Source organism: Acomys minous, assembly GCF_964271855.1.
Source record: "Acomys minous genome assembly, chromosome: 10".
Classification (NCBI taxonomy): Eukaryota; Metazoa; Chordata; class Mammalia; order Rodentia; family Muridae; genus Acomys; species Acomys minous.
Window position 1 is genome coordinate 70,754,157 of NC_140491.1, and position 16,161 is coordinate 70,770,317.

At 48.4% G+C, this 16,161-nt stretch overlaps 1 protein-coding gene across 4 annotated transcripts in view; it reads right to left on the reverse strand.

Annotated features, from left to right (window-relative positions):
- Positions 1 to 16,161, reverse strand: part of GARNL3 (GTPase activating Rap/RanGAP domain like 3) — a 146,914-nt gene that overhangs the window by 23,678 nt on the left and 107,075 nt on the right. For all 4 annotated transcript variants that reach the window (XM_084799369.1, XM_084799371.1, XM_084799370.1 and 1 more), the window contains 6 exons: positions 14,574 to 14,619; positions 13,736 to 13,842; positions 10,510 to 10,625; positions 8,213 to 8,317; positions 6,427 to 6,501; positions 3,108 to 3,219 (listed from right to left, as the gene is read on the reverse strand). In XM_084799369.1, coding sequence (XP_084655495.1) covers positions 3,108 to 3,219; positions 6,427 to 6,501; positions 8,213 to 8,317; positions 10,510 to 10,625; positions 13,736 to 13,842; positions 14,574 to 14,619 — 561 coding nt within the window. The remainder of the gene's footprint in view (positions 1 to 3,107; positions 3,220 to 6,426; positions 6,502 to 8,212; positions 8,318 to 10,509; positions 10,626 to 13,735; positions 13,843 to 14,573; positions 14,620 to 16,161) is intronic.

The following is a 16,161-nucleotide window of genomic DNA, read 5'->3' on the forward strand; positions in this document are numbered from 1 at the left end:
GCTCTTATGGACCTTACTCCTCCTCCAATACTAGCAGCTCTGCCAGGAGGATTTGTCTGTTCACAACATGGAATGGTCACTCTAGGACTGTCATATCTGGGTGAATACCTGTACAGTTGAATGAGGGGTGGCAGGTCACGTTCACTGAGGGCTTAGTAGGTGCCAGATCCCAAAGTTTCCTATGTTCTTTAATTTAGATGCCCCGTTTGCCAGAATCGGTTGGTACTGTAATATTCCTATTTAACCAAAAGGAACCAGATGCTCTAAAGAGTTCAGAAGATGTGTCCAAGGCCACTACTTGAACAAATGGAGCCAAGAAGGATGGAGCCCCTCCTTGTATGTTGGAAACAGAGGCGCAACGTGTGCTGCCGAGTCCAGTATGGGTTAGCACGCGCTCCCCACCCACTCCTCAGCGAGACGGGTTGTGTGCAAAGAGAAGGGAAGGGCAGGAGAAAGTAGCACATTTAGTGGCTGTTTGATTAATTGTTCCTTTTTGTAATCTTGATATGAAGACAAAGTCTTTAGAGAGGACATTTCTATTACCATAAAACAAAAAAGGTGACAGCTTGGTTACTCAGTGACCAGTCCCTTAAAGCAAGATTTGCTGCACTCATCATGCAGAGGGGCCTGACTTTTTTAAAAATAATTATGACCTTGAAAGACACAGGTTCACCAGGGCAAGTCTAATGGCATTAAGTAAAAGCTCATGGGCTAGAGCAGGAGTCAGCCTGAAATGAGAGAGACAGACTGACTCACAAAAAAACAGTCTTTGACGTGATCACCAAACAGAAGGCAAGCTAAGGAGTAACCAAAGGACAGCACAGAGTGAGACACAAGGAAAGCTCAGGGCTTCTCCTTCCTGCAAAGGCCAAGCGTGGGTGTCACTGGCCAATTAGGACAGGAGAGGAGTAGCCTGCATGCCCCTCCAAGGCTGACAGAAAGTAATTTCCTGGAAATCACAACAGCCTCTTTCACCAACGCCACCATTATACTCTGGATCCAAAGGCACAGATTCAGAAAAGACCTGATAATTTCTATTTGGATCTTAAGCTTTTAAAATTAAATTTAATTAATTTTTTTATTCTTCTCTCATACAATACCTCCCAACTGCAGTCTCCCACTCCATTCCTCTCACCCGCTCCCTACTTCTCTGAAGTTATATCTAGTCTTGACACAGGATACTTTCTTTAATTTCAAAGGAAAACTACAGAATATTAGACATCTTCTTGCTGGTAAAGTCCTACACACCTATTCACTCAGGACTATGGTTTTGGAAGTGAGTGTCAAGGACAAACAAGAAATGCTGGCAGAGTTGACCGTGTTTAAGCAGAACGCAGTTGGTGTTGTACCTGGCTCTAGCCAGCCCCACCAAACAGCCACGGGATTTCACGTGGGCCATGGTGTTACTTCAGGCCTCTGCTTCCTCATCTATAAAATTAAAAGACTAAATATCTAAGGGCTGTTTTGAGTTTTGAAAATAAAAAGAAACTTTTGGTTGCATTTTGGCAAAAATCTACGGATTTTGTGGGCTTGTAGCTAACTACTGGAAACGTGGTGAAGATGGCCAGAGCCAGCTGCAGCCACTGAGCGAGCACAAGGGGCTACCTCAGCCCCCCATCCCCTCCTCGTAGTTATGAACGTCGTCCCCGGTGTTTTAGATGATTTCTCAGTGTTTGAGGCCAGAGGGTCAGAGAAGGCAGGTTTTCTTTTTGGGATGGGGGTGGGGAGCTCAGGCCTTATCGTCCTAGGCAAGCGCTTTACGACTGAACTGGACCCCTCACTTTCAAGTTCCTTCATGTCACAGAGTTTCTTGAATTGAGGATTTAAATTCTGAATGGATGAATTTTAGGTTATCGATATCTTATTAAATCAGTTATAGATATAATTAGGTTATGGGAAACATGGTGGAGTTTAAGTCATCCGCATTTCATTAAATTAGTCATAGATACAGTCAGGTCACAGGCATATGATGAAGACCCACATAGAAAAGCACAGGCACAGCAGTCTGCGTCCTGTCACCCCACAGAAAGCACCTGGCACAGGGCCTGGAACAGAGCAGGGACCTGGCGAGTGTGCAGGCAGAGGGCTGAGGGACCAACAGGCTTGCTGTAGAGAAGGAAGGCCACCAAGCCACGCTCACCAATGGGTGTGCCTCTAAAGCTGCTGCCTCTCTAGTGCCTGTGGTCCCTCAGAAGTCCCAGGAGACCTGACGCCACTGCTAGCTCCTTTGTTGCTCATCAGGAGCCTAGAATGATCTACAGGTGCTTCCTGCTGTTCCGGAGTCTACAGCCCATCAGTGCCATAGCCGAGGACTTGACCTGTGGTGGTTGTTCTGTGTGACTGTTTCCCCAGGCAGGCTGGCTGGCCTATCTGGCTGTCAGAAAGTGCCATTTAATACCGAGTAGCATTTGTTTTCCTGCCAAAAAAATTCTGCTTCCATATCCATAAAAGCAGTTTATCTAAGGTTCATATAATGTGTTTTAGACATCATTTTTTTTTTCCAGTCAGGATTAAAAAAAAAAAAGATTCATCTACTATTTATTTAGGATGTATACACATTGTCCGGCCTGCATATACGCCTTCCTGCCAGAAGAGGGCAGCAGATCTCATCAATGGCTATGATCCACCATGTGGTTTCTAGGAATTGAACTCCTGACCTTTGGACTTTTGGAAGAGCAGCCGGTCCCCTTAGCCTCTGAGCCATCTCTCCAGCACCCCCATTCAGGATTTAAAAAAAAAGATTCCAGAGAGCATATGTCCCCTAAGAGAATGATGCAAAGCACATGCCCTTTTTCACTTCAGGTAAGTGTTGGGACCATGACGAGTGCTTGCTGAAGAAGAATCTTTTAGCAGGTGGCTTAATATCCAGGAACAGATTCGAGACGGGGAGGTGGGGGATTGAATTTCCCAGCATGCTGAGCACAAAATATACCCCCTTGGAGCACTCATCTGAAACAAGGGGTTAATTTGATTAGAAACTCAAACGTGGCTAACTCCCCCGAGGACCAGGCAGGCATTTATGGTCTAGGGGAGCTGACTGGCACTCACCCACCTCAGAAGTCTACGTCACATAGAGAAGGGCATTAGCAGAAGTGCTACTCACTAACCGTCCACTAGCAAGACGCCGGCGTCAGTGGAAACCAGCAGGGCCTGGCCCCAGGGATCTGCACACACAGCTTCGTGAGGGAAATTACTGCAGAAACACTGGGGCTCCCAAGGCTGTGAGGCAACACAAGCAGTGCAGAGTGAGTGTACCAGGAAGAACACACCGTGTCCCACCAAGGGGAAGTGCAGAGTGCGACACCTGAAACAGTAACACAGATGCTCCATGGCAACGAGCTGCTCCAGACCTCGGGAGCAACATGGGGTCTGGACTCAGTTATCCTTCCTAAGGAGGAAAACCTCTTTTCCAATATGGGCACCATAGGAAAGCAGTGACCTCTTGCACTTCTGGCACCACTGCCTGACCTCTATATGACCATGATGTTCTTTGGGCACCTAGAAGTTGGGCCAATTGGTGCTTTTTACTTTTTTTTTTTAAAAGAGGGTTTAGCATAAAACTATTAAAAAAAAACAAACCAAGATAGGATTTCTGTGTTGCTGGTTCAGCAAAATCATTAAGCCATTCAAATGTAAGAGGTTGATATTGTCTTAATATACAGGTGCTTACTGACCCACATACAGCTACAAAATCTTAAGGAAAAAAACAGCACACACTTTGCAGGAAAATAGTGAAGGCTGCTAATGAAATACCTCCAGGTCCCCGTGCGGCATGTTTACATCACATGGACACTTTTTCTGGCCCTGTGTGAAATGTCATGCTGCATGAACACTTCCTGGGACCTTAGCTTCATTTCTGTTTCAGGGATAAGGTTAGTTCTCCCTCATAATGGCCCCCTGAGGTGGGTGTGAACACCAACAGTTGGCAGGCAGTGCCTACTAGGGTCTTAGTCAGATGGCACTGTGAGCGGTTTTTGCTTTTTGTGGCATTAGCAATCGAACCCAAGACTTCTTGCATGCTAGGCAAGTGCCCTCCCACACTGCTAAGAAATGTTAATATTTTCATCAGACTTTCAGACACCTCTCTTAGCCCCATGCCCTGAAATCTTGGAAATCTTAGGCTCCTGGGGACAAGCTGAAGGCTTGTATCTTCACTTCTATTCTCAACTAGACAGAAGGGTCTGACAGGACCCAGCTGGGCAGCGGAACATAGCAGAGCCCGTGTTTACTCCTGTAGGGGATAACACCCAGTAGAGACATGTACATGTCCTCTGAGTCCTAAGAAGACTGGGGAGCCTTCAAGAGCATCACCAGGGCTGAGTTAGCACTGTGTTATCCCTTGCTGAGTAAGGGGCAGGCTTCGCCTTTAGGACACCCACAGCCTCAGGCTTGCAAAGATGGGACCTGCACTGTTCTGAAGAGATGGCCTAGAGAATCCATTTTCTAAATGAGAAAGGAGAACACAGAGACAGGTCACTAACTGAAATATTTTCCCCAAGAAGAGGCCTAGAAATTCTAATTTGCAATGTGTAGCTAGAGGAGTTGAAAATGTGGAGGCAAAAAAAAAAATGTAATTAGGGAGATAGACATTGAAATCAGAACTTTAGGTAACACTACCACAGAACAATGGAATCATTGTATGTGTGGACGTGCATGGTGTGTGTGTGTGTGTGTGTGTGTGTGTTGCGTGTGTGTGTCTGCCTGCCTGTGCAGACGTGTGAGAAGGCCTGAGGTTGACATCATGATGTCTTTTCTTAGTTGCTTAGCCACTTGCTTTCCGAGACAGGGTCTCTCACTGAACACCAAGCTCAGTAGCTCTGCTAGACTAGCTGGTCAGCAAGGCTTAAGAGAGACCCCATTGAGCACTGGGGTTCTAGGCATGAACCCCCACACTGGGCTTGTCTGTGGGTGCTGGGGATCTGAACTCAGGCCCTAACTTTACTCACTGAGATATCACCCCAGCCCTTAACTGAGACTTCTAAAAATACTATTATTTTATTATTTTTGCATGTAAGGGTATTTTGCATACATGTGTGTCCGTATACTATGTACGTGCAGGGTGTTTGGAGGCCAGAAGAGGACATCGGATCCCCTGCGATGTTTGTGGTAGAGAGTTGTTAGCTACCAAGTGGGTGCTGGACAAGTGGTCACCAACTGAGTCTTAATAGTAAAGTGTCCCCTGCAAGAGGCAGAAGGGGCTTTCACCCGGAAGACTCAAGGTCTTCTTCCCTCCTCTGCCTTCAAAAGTAATACTAAGAAGTAGATAGGCTACAGGCCTTGCTGCTTGGCTATGTGGCTATACGTTATGTAATGGTTTCTCACCCACGCACCTCTGAGCAGCAACCCGTGAGGACTAGCTAGGAAAGCACTGGATGGACAACTCTGTCAAGCTGACACAACAGTGTTATGTGGGAAGAGAATCACAAGGAGGAGCTGTCCACACTGGGTTGACCTGTGGGTTGACAGAGGCAGCTTCATTTCCTAGGCAGGGTGGGTGTCCTGGACCACAGTGGGGAAATCAAACCGAGCACATGCGAGCAAGCAAGCCAACCTGCGTGCAGTTACCTCTCTCTGTTCTTCACTGTGGATGGGATGGATGCTCCTGTCACTGTGGCTTCTCTACAGTGAAGCGCTAGCCTAGAACTGTGAGCTAAAATAAGTCCTTGCTCCCCTATGTTGCTTTTTGCTAGGATATTTTATTACCTCAACAGAAATGAAACTAGGGCAGCAACCTTTCAAACCCACTCCCAAGCTGTTGGATTAGATCAACGGTTCTCAACCTTCCTGATGCTGTGATCTTTTTCTTTTTTTAAAAATTTTTAATTTTTTATTAATTAATTCAGATTACATCTCAATTGTTATCCCTTCACTTGTATCCTCCTGTTCCTCCCTCCCTCCCTCCCTCCCTCCCTCCCTCCCTCCCTCCCTCCCTCTTTCACCCTATTTCCCTTAATACAGTTCCTCATGATGCAGTGACCCCCAACCACAAATTTATTACATTGCAACATCATAACTGTAATTTGCTAGTGTTATGAATTGTAATGTAGATTCCTGACATGGAGGATATCTGGTATGTGAACCCCAAGGGGGTTGAGACCCACAGATTGAGAACCGCTGGGCTAGAGGCTGGCGTTGACTTGGACACACTTTAAGAGTCACTGCTCCAGAATCTTGCTGTTTATATTGGGTTGAGGTCAGTTGACATGAATCTACATGAAGCTTGCGGAGGGCTGTGAAGCCTCCTGGCTGAGCAGGCCTGGCCAGTGCGCTGCCCATCTATGCACACAGAGGCAGGAGTGCCCAGGAAAGAGGCTCTTGTCACATGATCTGGGCTCCTGAGGACTCTAAAAGAGAAATCCACCTGCCCCTATTGTTTCCATAACTTCACGGAGCACACAGTTCACAGGGGAAGTATCAAGCACTCACCTCTTTTTTACACATCCCTGAAGCCACCAGGCTCGATGGGGCATCCCCTCTCACAATGGACTTGAGCTTCAGTGCCTGACGAACAGGGATGTCAGAAGGTTTGGGGTCAGGCAGTGAAGAACAGCAGGGTAAACAACTAAGGCTTGAGAGAAAGCAATGAGTCAAGAGGAAATTTGGGCTGAAGCTGCAGGGTCCTCTAAGGAGATGGTGAAGCCCCAGTCACAGGGCTAGGGCCCAAACTACACCTACTGTATCTGGCACGTAAGCTATCTCTCTATCAGTCCCATGATTTCAAAAACTAAGAAGGTTGAAAACTGCCGACTCCTAGGTCCTTTCCCAATCTTGATGGCTCAAGAGTCCCTGAAAGGAGGGGCCATTTAGCTTTAAGATTTCTAAATATTATGTTTACTCATTTATTTCACATGTGCATGTGTGTGTGTATGTGCGTGCGTGTGCGTGCGCATGTGTGCCATGGTCAACCTGCGGAAGTTATATGGAAGATGAGGACAACTTGCAGGATTCGGTTCTCTCCGACCATGGGAGTCCTGGAGACCGAATTTTGGTTGCCAGGCTTGGTGACAAGTTCCCTTATCTGTTAACCCACCTTGCCAGCCCCAGTTGTCTTCAACAAGGACTGATGCATATTTTGAAAAACGTGTTCTCTATCTCCATGTTGTCCTTGCCCACAGGACTTCGCTCCTGCTACTTGCTCTGCTGCTCAGTGCTCTGCTCCTGGCTGGACCTTACCTGCCGCTGGAGGCCCTGCCCCCTGCTGCTGTGCTGTGGGTCGGGGAGGGTTGGAGCGGTCAATGTGGTGATTCTCAAAATAGCTTAGCAGGCTGTTGAGAGATCTTAGTTCCTTTGCTGGGAATGACCTGGACAGCAGGAGCTGTCTCCCTGATGTAGGGCACAGTTCTTCTGCAAAGTGAACCAAATCTACACAGCTGCTGACACCCCACTTGTCTTTCTATTGCAGTCTTGTTTGTTTGTTTGTTCTGTTGTTGTCAATTTGATACAAGCCAGGGTAATCTGGCAAGAGGAAACCTCAACTGGAAAAAAAAATGCCTCTACCAGACTGGCTTGTGGGCAAGTCTGTGGGGCATTTTCTTGATTAGTGACTGATATGGGGGGGGCCCACACAACTCTCAGAAGTGTTACCTCAGGGCATGCGGTCCTGGGTTGTATGAGGAAGCAGAGTGGGCAAGCCATGGAGAGTGAGGCAGTAAGCAGCGCTCCTCCATGGCCTCTGCCTCAGTTTGTGCCTCCAGGTTCCTGCCCTGACTTCCCTCAGTGATGTAACTAGAAGAGGAAGTGAACCCTTTTCTCCCCAGGCGCCCTTTGGCCATGGTGTTTATCAGGGTACAAGAACCTGCACTAGGATGGTAAGAAAAGCAAAGCCTCAGCTAGGTGTTGGTGGCTCACACCTTTAATCCTAGCACTTGTTTGTTTGCCTGTTCTTTTGCTTTTTGAGACAGGGTCTCTTTGTGTAGCCCTGGCTGTCCTGGACTCGCTTTGTAGACCAGGCTGACCTCGAACTCACAGAGACCTGCCTGCTTCTGCTTCTGAGTGCTGGGATTACCGGCGTGTGCCACCATGCCTGGTTTTAATCACAGCACTTGGTCTACAGAGTAAGGCCCAGGACAGCCAGAGCTACACAGAGAAAGCCTGTCTTAAAACAAACAAACAGACAAAAACCCTTCAAAACCAAAAAGAAGTATCTTCATGAGGCATCCAGCACGGAGGGACTCCCAACCATACTTCTCAGGAGCTTCGGAATCAAACGCACCTGCCCTATTCTCACAAACTCGGCCTGGCGGGCCTCCTCTTTCTTCCGTGCAGACTTGGGTGACTCAGGTAAAACATCACTAAAAGATCGTCGATTGAGCATGTTCTGAAAAAGAAAAACTAGGTTGGGATTCCTCAGAAAGTTGTCAAGTCTGTTTTGGTATCTCTTAACACTAACACGCACGCATGCACGCTCGCACACACACACTCCTGTCTGTCTAAAAAGTACTATTTCTACTCTCAGCATTCACTCAGCATTGTGGCAGACACAGGAACTGAGTCCAGATAAGTACAGCTAGAACTGTGTAAACGCCGAGAACAGGCCTTTAGACCAGGCAACCCAGCAGCTTCATGTACTGTGACCCAGGCCACCACGCCACACAGCTCCAGGATGCCAGTTCACCCAGCACACTGAATCCCATGGGAGCTGTACCCTGGAACTGTGTGGCCCTTGGGCCCTATCAGTTAGCTTCTGAGTGCCTGTGTGGCCGATACCTGTCTCCCAGGTGTGCACTGGGGATCAGCGAGTGCTGCAGAGAGAGAGAGGGTGTTAAGCGTTTGTGCCTGGCCTTTCCCTCTGAAGCACTCAGCAAGTCCTGGCTACTCCACCCAACTGGAGACCTTGCAGACATAGCCTCTCACTGAGGCTGATGGGACAGAAGACTAAAGAGACTGGTAGGGTTAGCGTGTCTGTTCACGTCACTAAGAGAAAGAGGAAGGGTAGAAGATAGGATAGATGACTCAACTATGGGTAACGGTTCCTTAGCTGAGCCCCGAGGAACATCATTAGTCACTATGGTGGGTTCTCTGAAGCTTTCCCTGACCCATTAAGATTTGCTGTGGGGTCCTGGGGCTGGCCTGGTCATTTCCTGGGAAGTTTTACACTGTGCCAACCAGACAAAAGTCAAGTGGTACTATAAAAGTGTCATGTGGAGAAAGAAGAGGCCAGTACACTGCAGTTGATTTTCATAGCCTGTCTTCCTGGGTGGGTGACAGACACCTCATTTACATACATAACCAGGAATTAATTACTTTTACTGGAGCTTAGGAATGAATTGTAATTCTTTTTTGGTTTTTCAAGACATGGTTTCTCTGTGTAGCCTTGGTTGTCCTGGACTCACTTTGTAGACCAGGCTGGCCTTGAACTCACAGAGATCTGCCTGCCTCTGCCTCCCGAGTGCTGGCATTAAAGGTGTGTGCCACCACCGCCTGGCTGAATGATAAAATTTTAAGAAAAGTCTTCATTTATTCTGTGCTTCCTTGTTAAATAATAAAACTTAAAAAATTGAATTACATTTATTTAAATGCATATATGAGTATGTGCATGTGCGTGCGTGCGTGCGTGTGTGTGTGTGTGTGTGTGTGTGTGTGTGTGTGTGTGTGTATACATGCCGTAGTATGAATGTGGAGGTTAGAGGACAGCCTGTGGAGTGACTCTTTTCCTTTGCCATGTGGGTGCTGGAAGCAAACTCGGGTTGTCAGGCTTGGTGACAAGTCCTTTCTCTCCTGAGCCATCTCACTGGCTCCAGCAAAGTGCTTTTTCTCTTTCTCTTTCTTTCTTTCTTTCTTTCTTAGTTTTTTGAGACAGGGATTCTCTCTGTGGCCTTGGCTGTCCTGGACTTGCTTTGTAGACCAGGCTGGCCTTGAACTCACAGAGCATCTGCCTCCTGGGTGCTGGGATTAAAGGCATGTGACACCTATGCCCGGCTCAGGAAGATGCTTTTTCATATAATGATTTTACTTTCATGGTGACCTCATACTTAGCCTGGAGACCTCCTAAGATAGTGCATATACTGCTGGAGGTGACAGGAAAGGGTGGCGCCTCATCAGTGTAGACAGTGTTCTGGGCCACAAAGTATCCCACACAAAGTGGTTTCCATCAGCAAAGACACCAGTTTCAGTATCTTATTATAGGGCTGGAGGGAAAGCCACCAGAAAGCCCAAGAAAGTACTTAGTTTCACTTCTCTCTCCCCAGTATCAGTGTTTTTGCCAGACCATCAGCTCTATGGCACTAGCACCAAGGACAGCGCCGCCAGGAGGCAGCTTTGCTGTCCAGGGTGCTGACTTTTATACTCTGTGCCCATCTTTATCTTGTGTCCACAGGCTACGGCTTTGTCAGGATCATTTATTCCTGCACACAGACACTCAGTGACCCTCCCTTTTCTATGGAGAATACTTGCTGTGGTGGCTTCAGGGCAGTCTAGGCAGCGAGCACCATGGGAACTCAGCTTTCCCCAGGGCTCATGGCTAGACCCTCGCTCTCCAGGAGCCCCACAGGAGAAAGGAAACCTGGGTACCTTATGCAAATCCGGCATCAAGTCCTGGTATAAGGAGCGAATCAACATGTCCAGAGTACGCCGACGTTTCTGGGCAAAGGTTGGGGTTTCCAAAGTGGCTTTTTCACCGTTAATTACTAAAACAAGTGAAAAAGAGCATTACAGTCATTTATTGCTATTGAAGAGTGTTTTCTGCACAGTCTGCACAGTGAATGTCACCTGCCATTATAACACTAGCATTATGGTTGGTATATGGAGCGTCTCCCCCACAAAAAATGTCAGGGGCATGGCCCCACCTGGTAGAGCCAACCACTGGGAGTTATCTTGGGTCATGAAGGCTCTGACTCCATCAGTGGCCAATCTGCTCTACTGGTGGGCTAATACTTTGATTATTGATTGGCTGTGGAGACATAGCAAGTTGAAGAAGCAGGTCACGGAATAGTGCCCATGAAGGATGGATCTTGCCCCTTGGCCTTTCTCTTGCTCTCTCTGCTTCCTAGCTACCATGAGGTGAGCAGTCTTCCCCCCATCATGCCTTGCTGCTTCACCTCAAGTGCTTAGTGATGAAGCCTGGTGACAATGGAAGGCTCCCAAAGCATTAGTCAAAACAAGCCTCCTCCTCCTTTCAGTTGCTTTTCTCAGGTGTCTTACCACCACGGTGAAAGCTGACTAGATGGACTAGTGTTGCCATTGACCTAACCTTCCTTTCATGGAAAATGCTTCAAATTCAAATCCCAAAAGCACAAATTTCTGTTACTGTAGGCATGTTTATCTTCCCTTTTCTTATTGGACAGGAAGCTTCTAGAGCAGAGAACAGATCCTGCCCCCGCCCCACCAGACAGGGTTTCTCTGTGTAGCCTTGGCTGTCCTGGAACTCACTTTGTAGATCAGGCTGTCCTTGAACTCACAGAGATCCTCCTGCCTGTGCCTCCTGAGTGCTGGGATTACAGGTATGGATCACCATGCCTGGCTTTGTCATTCCATTTTGATGTATAGATTCCAATTACAAGTTTGTCCTCTAAATAATCTGGGGTTAAAGCAGTATGGGCCCTGGGGCCCCAGCTGTGCTATCAGCGTCCTACAGAACACCCATCTACTGTGCCTGGCTCCTTCCTTCCTTTTGGCTGCTAGCTTTAACAACTGCTCCCTGTTTGTTTTGAAAATGAAGAAAGGTACAGAATCATCACCTTTGCCAAGTGGCTTTGCAGCCTGATGCTTCTAATGTTGGAGGCAGAGCATTTCTCCTAGATCCTGCTGTGGACCAAACCTGGGAGCTGACAGTGTGGAGGGTTCTATCCACCAGGAGAATGTTGCTAAGCATGTGGAGACCTCTCCAGGGGTCTGGGAGGGAAAGCACTCTCGGGCAGCTTGGCTGAGAGTGGGACATATCTGGTGCCTGAAGTGGGACATATATGGTGCCTGGAGTTAAGAGACATTCATGCCTTCAAGTGCCACTGAGATGGGTAGATACCACATGGGACTTGTGTGGCTGTTGATGGAGAACTCATACGTAGGGGCGAAGGAAGACAGACTGAGTAGATGGAGAGATGGCTCAGGGGTTAAGAAGCACTTGCTGCTAGTGGCACATGCCTTTATTCTCAGCACTTGGGTGGGAGAAACAGGCAGGTCTGTGAGTTCAGGGCCAGTCTGGTCTTTGTAGTGATTCAAGCTAGCCAAGACTACATAATGGGACTGTCTTAAAAAAAAAAGGTGTCACTTCCTGCTCCAGTAGAGGGTCTGGGCTCCATCTCCAGGACCCACATTAGGCAGCTCATAACTTCTATTCCAGGGGAATGAGCCAATGCCGTCTCCTCTGGCTTCCATGGGCACCAGCATTCAGGTGCACATATGTATATTCAGGCGCGTGCACACACGCACACAAGCACGCACCTAAACAAACCTTTAAAAAAGAATAGGAAGGAAGGACAGTATGTCTTTCAGTACCAGTTTTGACCACACTAGGCAGCTCAGGAGACTGGGGACTAGAAGCTGAGCAGCAGGTATTGATGTGAGGTTCTGTGAGGTCCTGGGCTCAATCAATGCCACCTTGGGCACAGGTGACCAAGATGGACTTAATAAGAGGACAGGAGCTTTCCCAAATTCTTTCAAACTACATGGCAACAGTGACAAAATTAGGCACTGTGTGTGGGTGTGAGGGGCAGGTGGATGCCAACGAAGCAGCTGCAGCCCCTTGTGTGCCTGGCAGAAGACTGGAGCTGGCCTCCTTGTAGAGGGCTCAGGCTGGGTGGCACTGCCAGGACTCCAGGCTGGCAGACTAGGCTTCTATGAAGAGTCAGCAGTATATGAAGCCAAGTGACTTGATTTCGATCAGTATGTCCTGATGGGCCTTCTAGATACAACACCCAAGGATGTTCTGAGGAGGGTTGGCCAGCTTCTGTTATACAAGAGATGGGAGCTCAGAGTTGGGTCTTGGGAGTCACTGGTGAGGTAAGATGCATGAACATTGGCTCACTGGCTCACTGGTCCACTGGCCCACTCACTGGCTCACTCACTGGCTCACTGGCTCACTGGCCCACTGGCCCACTGGTCCACTGGCCCACTGGCCCACTGGCTCACTCACTGGCTCACTCACTGGCTCACTCACTGGCTCACTGGCCCACTGGCTCACTCACTGGCTCACTCACTGGCTCACTGGCTCACTCACTGGCTCACTGGCTCACTCACTGGCTCACTGGCTCACTGTCTTAGGGTGGGAAGGCTCCACTCACTCCATTCACACCCCACGCCTGCACACACACACAACCCGGAAGCTCTCCTTGGCCTTAAGTATCATAACAATCCTCTCCTACCTCCACTCTTCTCCCAGACACAGATACATAACTTCAGAGACTCAGAATCCAGGGCAGAAAGGCCAATTTGAGGCCCCCTGGCACTATGAGTGGTGAAAGTGGGTAACCTGCGAAGCAGGCGGCAGGATGTTAGAAGCAGATGAGGACCCAGAAGAAAACCTATTTAACATTACCAGACACTAGACACAGGCCATGGGGGAACAGAAGGTGAGTGGTCTAAACAACATTCTTTTGTTTGTTTGTTTGTTTGTTTGAGATAGGGTATCTCTGTGTAGCCGTGGATGTCCTGGAACTTGCTTTGTGGACCACATTGGCCTTGAACACACAGTGATCTGCTTGCCTCTGTGATGGGATTAAAGGTGAGTGCCACCATGCTGGGCTAACAACACATTCTTATATGGAATAAGTGACAAAAGTATTTAAAAATGACAACTTACATTTCACAAGCAAAAAGTCCCTGAATTCCTGGTGGTCTGTAAACACCGGTGGGGATGGCAAGGATGGGCCAAAAAGTGGCACACTTTCTTCTGAAAATATTTTCAGCCTATGTAGAGAATATTCCAGAATTAGTTGGTTCCTTTCTTCAATGATCACTAATATTTTTGCAAGCCAATGTGTCCAGAGACATGTGTAATATGCCAGGAAGATTTATCTTTGAGGAGCCTGTGTCACCTCTGAGCGTTCCCTTCCAGGGGAGAGGCCAAGTCTTAGGGTCTAATCCACCAGCCTATGGACAGGCTGAACAGCAGCCATGGCGCCCTGAGCAGATGCTGCATACTGGGCCGGGTGCTTTGTATTTCAAGGCTTGCTAAGCTAAGAGTACCCTACCCTTGAGGAAAGGGTACTCTTATTCTATACAGGGCTCGTGGTGCCTGAGGAGAAACACTTTCCACAAATCCTTGAAGTCAGTAAATGACTGAGGTGAAGTTTCAACCTGCTTCCCCTAAATGGTAGAAATTGACATTCCTTTCACAACAGCCTTCTAATAATCGGAGAAACAGAAGGACTAGTAGGTGAGGGGCACTCTGACCAAGATCAAACAGAAAAATTTCCCCGTAAAGTACAAATATCAAACTAACCCTGACCCCTGGGCCCGCTGTGCATGGCAATACTACACAGAGCAGAACTTTTCCCGAAGAAAGAGGCAGGGCATTCTAGGAGGTGAGACCGTGTCTAATAAATGCAAAGGAAAGTACCTCAGGACCCTCTGAGAGCTAATACCAACCGTGAAGCAAATTTTAGAATTAGAACAATAAGGACGAGGTCATCACCTACCTGTAATTGTCATTTTGTTGGTCATACCTCACTAAGGCAAAAATATCTGTGAGGACAGTCAAGGCAACTCGTCAACATCCTCGATGCTCAGCCCTGACCACCTGTGCCCCGGAAACCCTTGCTGCACAAGTGTTCTTGAGCAGGCCCCCCGCGTCTGGCCACCTGCTGCTCCGATGTTGGGACAACCCCGCCTCCCCCTTTCCAAGAGACAGCCCAGGAGGACACCCTGAGTCTGGGCTGGCATCTGTGTGCTCTTCTGCTGGGAGAAGGTTAGGCGAGTCCTGCACGCAATCCTGTCAGGGAAGCCTGTAAGTGAACGTGTTAAGTAGTGGAGCAGCCAGCAGCACTACAGAAGCTGCTCCCCTGCCTGGAACCCAAACAAGAGCCTGATCCTGACATGGTTCCTCATTTGTCTCATCTCACACATTCTGAGATGAGGAAACAGTCACCATGTTTCTACTGTACACCTTCCCTCTCCTTCTGCCTTTGGTAGACAAAACAGCCACTGAGGACAAGCCGAGGTAGCTGGTGTCAGCTTCTAAGCAGAGTCGGTGCTGTCTGGGCTGAAGCCTGAAGTGTCCAGAATAGCTCAGCTTCTCAGGGTGTGGATCTGTGGCAGAACATTTGCAGAACATGTGGGAGGCCTGGGATCCATCCAGCGTTTAAGAAAGAAGGATACGCGATCTGTTACAGGGCTTCAATCTCAACACAACTCTTCAGAAATAAAAGCAAACAGCATGACTACCTGGCGGCACAAGTGTTCCTCCGCACTGCCATCACCTCTCACTGGCAGCCCTGCCCTGACAGCTGACGGGCTGAAGCTGGCAGCCCTCGGCACATCCACTTCTGTACTCCATGGGATGAGTCACATTAAGCACCTTGTGGTTCTTTTCTGAAACCCGTATGCCAAGCCCAACATGGAGGACCTCTAATAAGGAGCGCCCTAAAGTTTCTCTGACAAACAAGCCACCTTGGGTTCCAGTGCTCCACTCAGAGAAGCTTTCTGTCATGCGAGAAGCATCATTGTAAAAAGGGGGAACTATTAGTGCCACAGCCCTTGAATGGGGGACATTATGCTGTAAATAGGAAGAGCACAGGAGGAAATCACATGTGTCTTCCATTACGTTCTCTAGCCTTGTGGAAGAAATCTGGCCATTTCAACTTTTAAACACTTCCTTGTAAGCTCTGTTGTCTGGCTCCAGGAGACAAGCCAGAATCTAGAAAGCAGCTTTATTGACAGACACAGAGGCACAGTAATCTGTCTCTGAATATTTTTAGTGGGGCCTCTGGGAGCAGGATGCCCACTACGTGTCCTTTATTTACTGTGGCCACCCTTCAGAGCCACTGCCTTGAGTTTTGCTCTCAGGGCTTGTGGCCATGGCAAGTGGGCAATGACTGAAAGTCTGGCAGGGCATGCCAGTACCCCCACCCCATCCCCCCAGCCCCAGCATCTGCAGTCTGAGCTGAGCAGGACTAGGGGACATGAACACCATCAGTTTTACCATGCCTCATGCTTCAGGTTAGCAGCTCTTAGCAGGGTTAGGGTAGTCCCTCACGGTGACGTCCTGCCTCAGACTCTCAAGTGCCA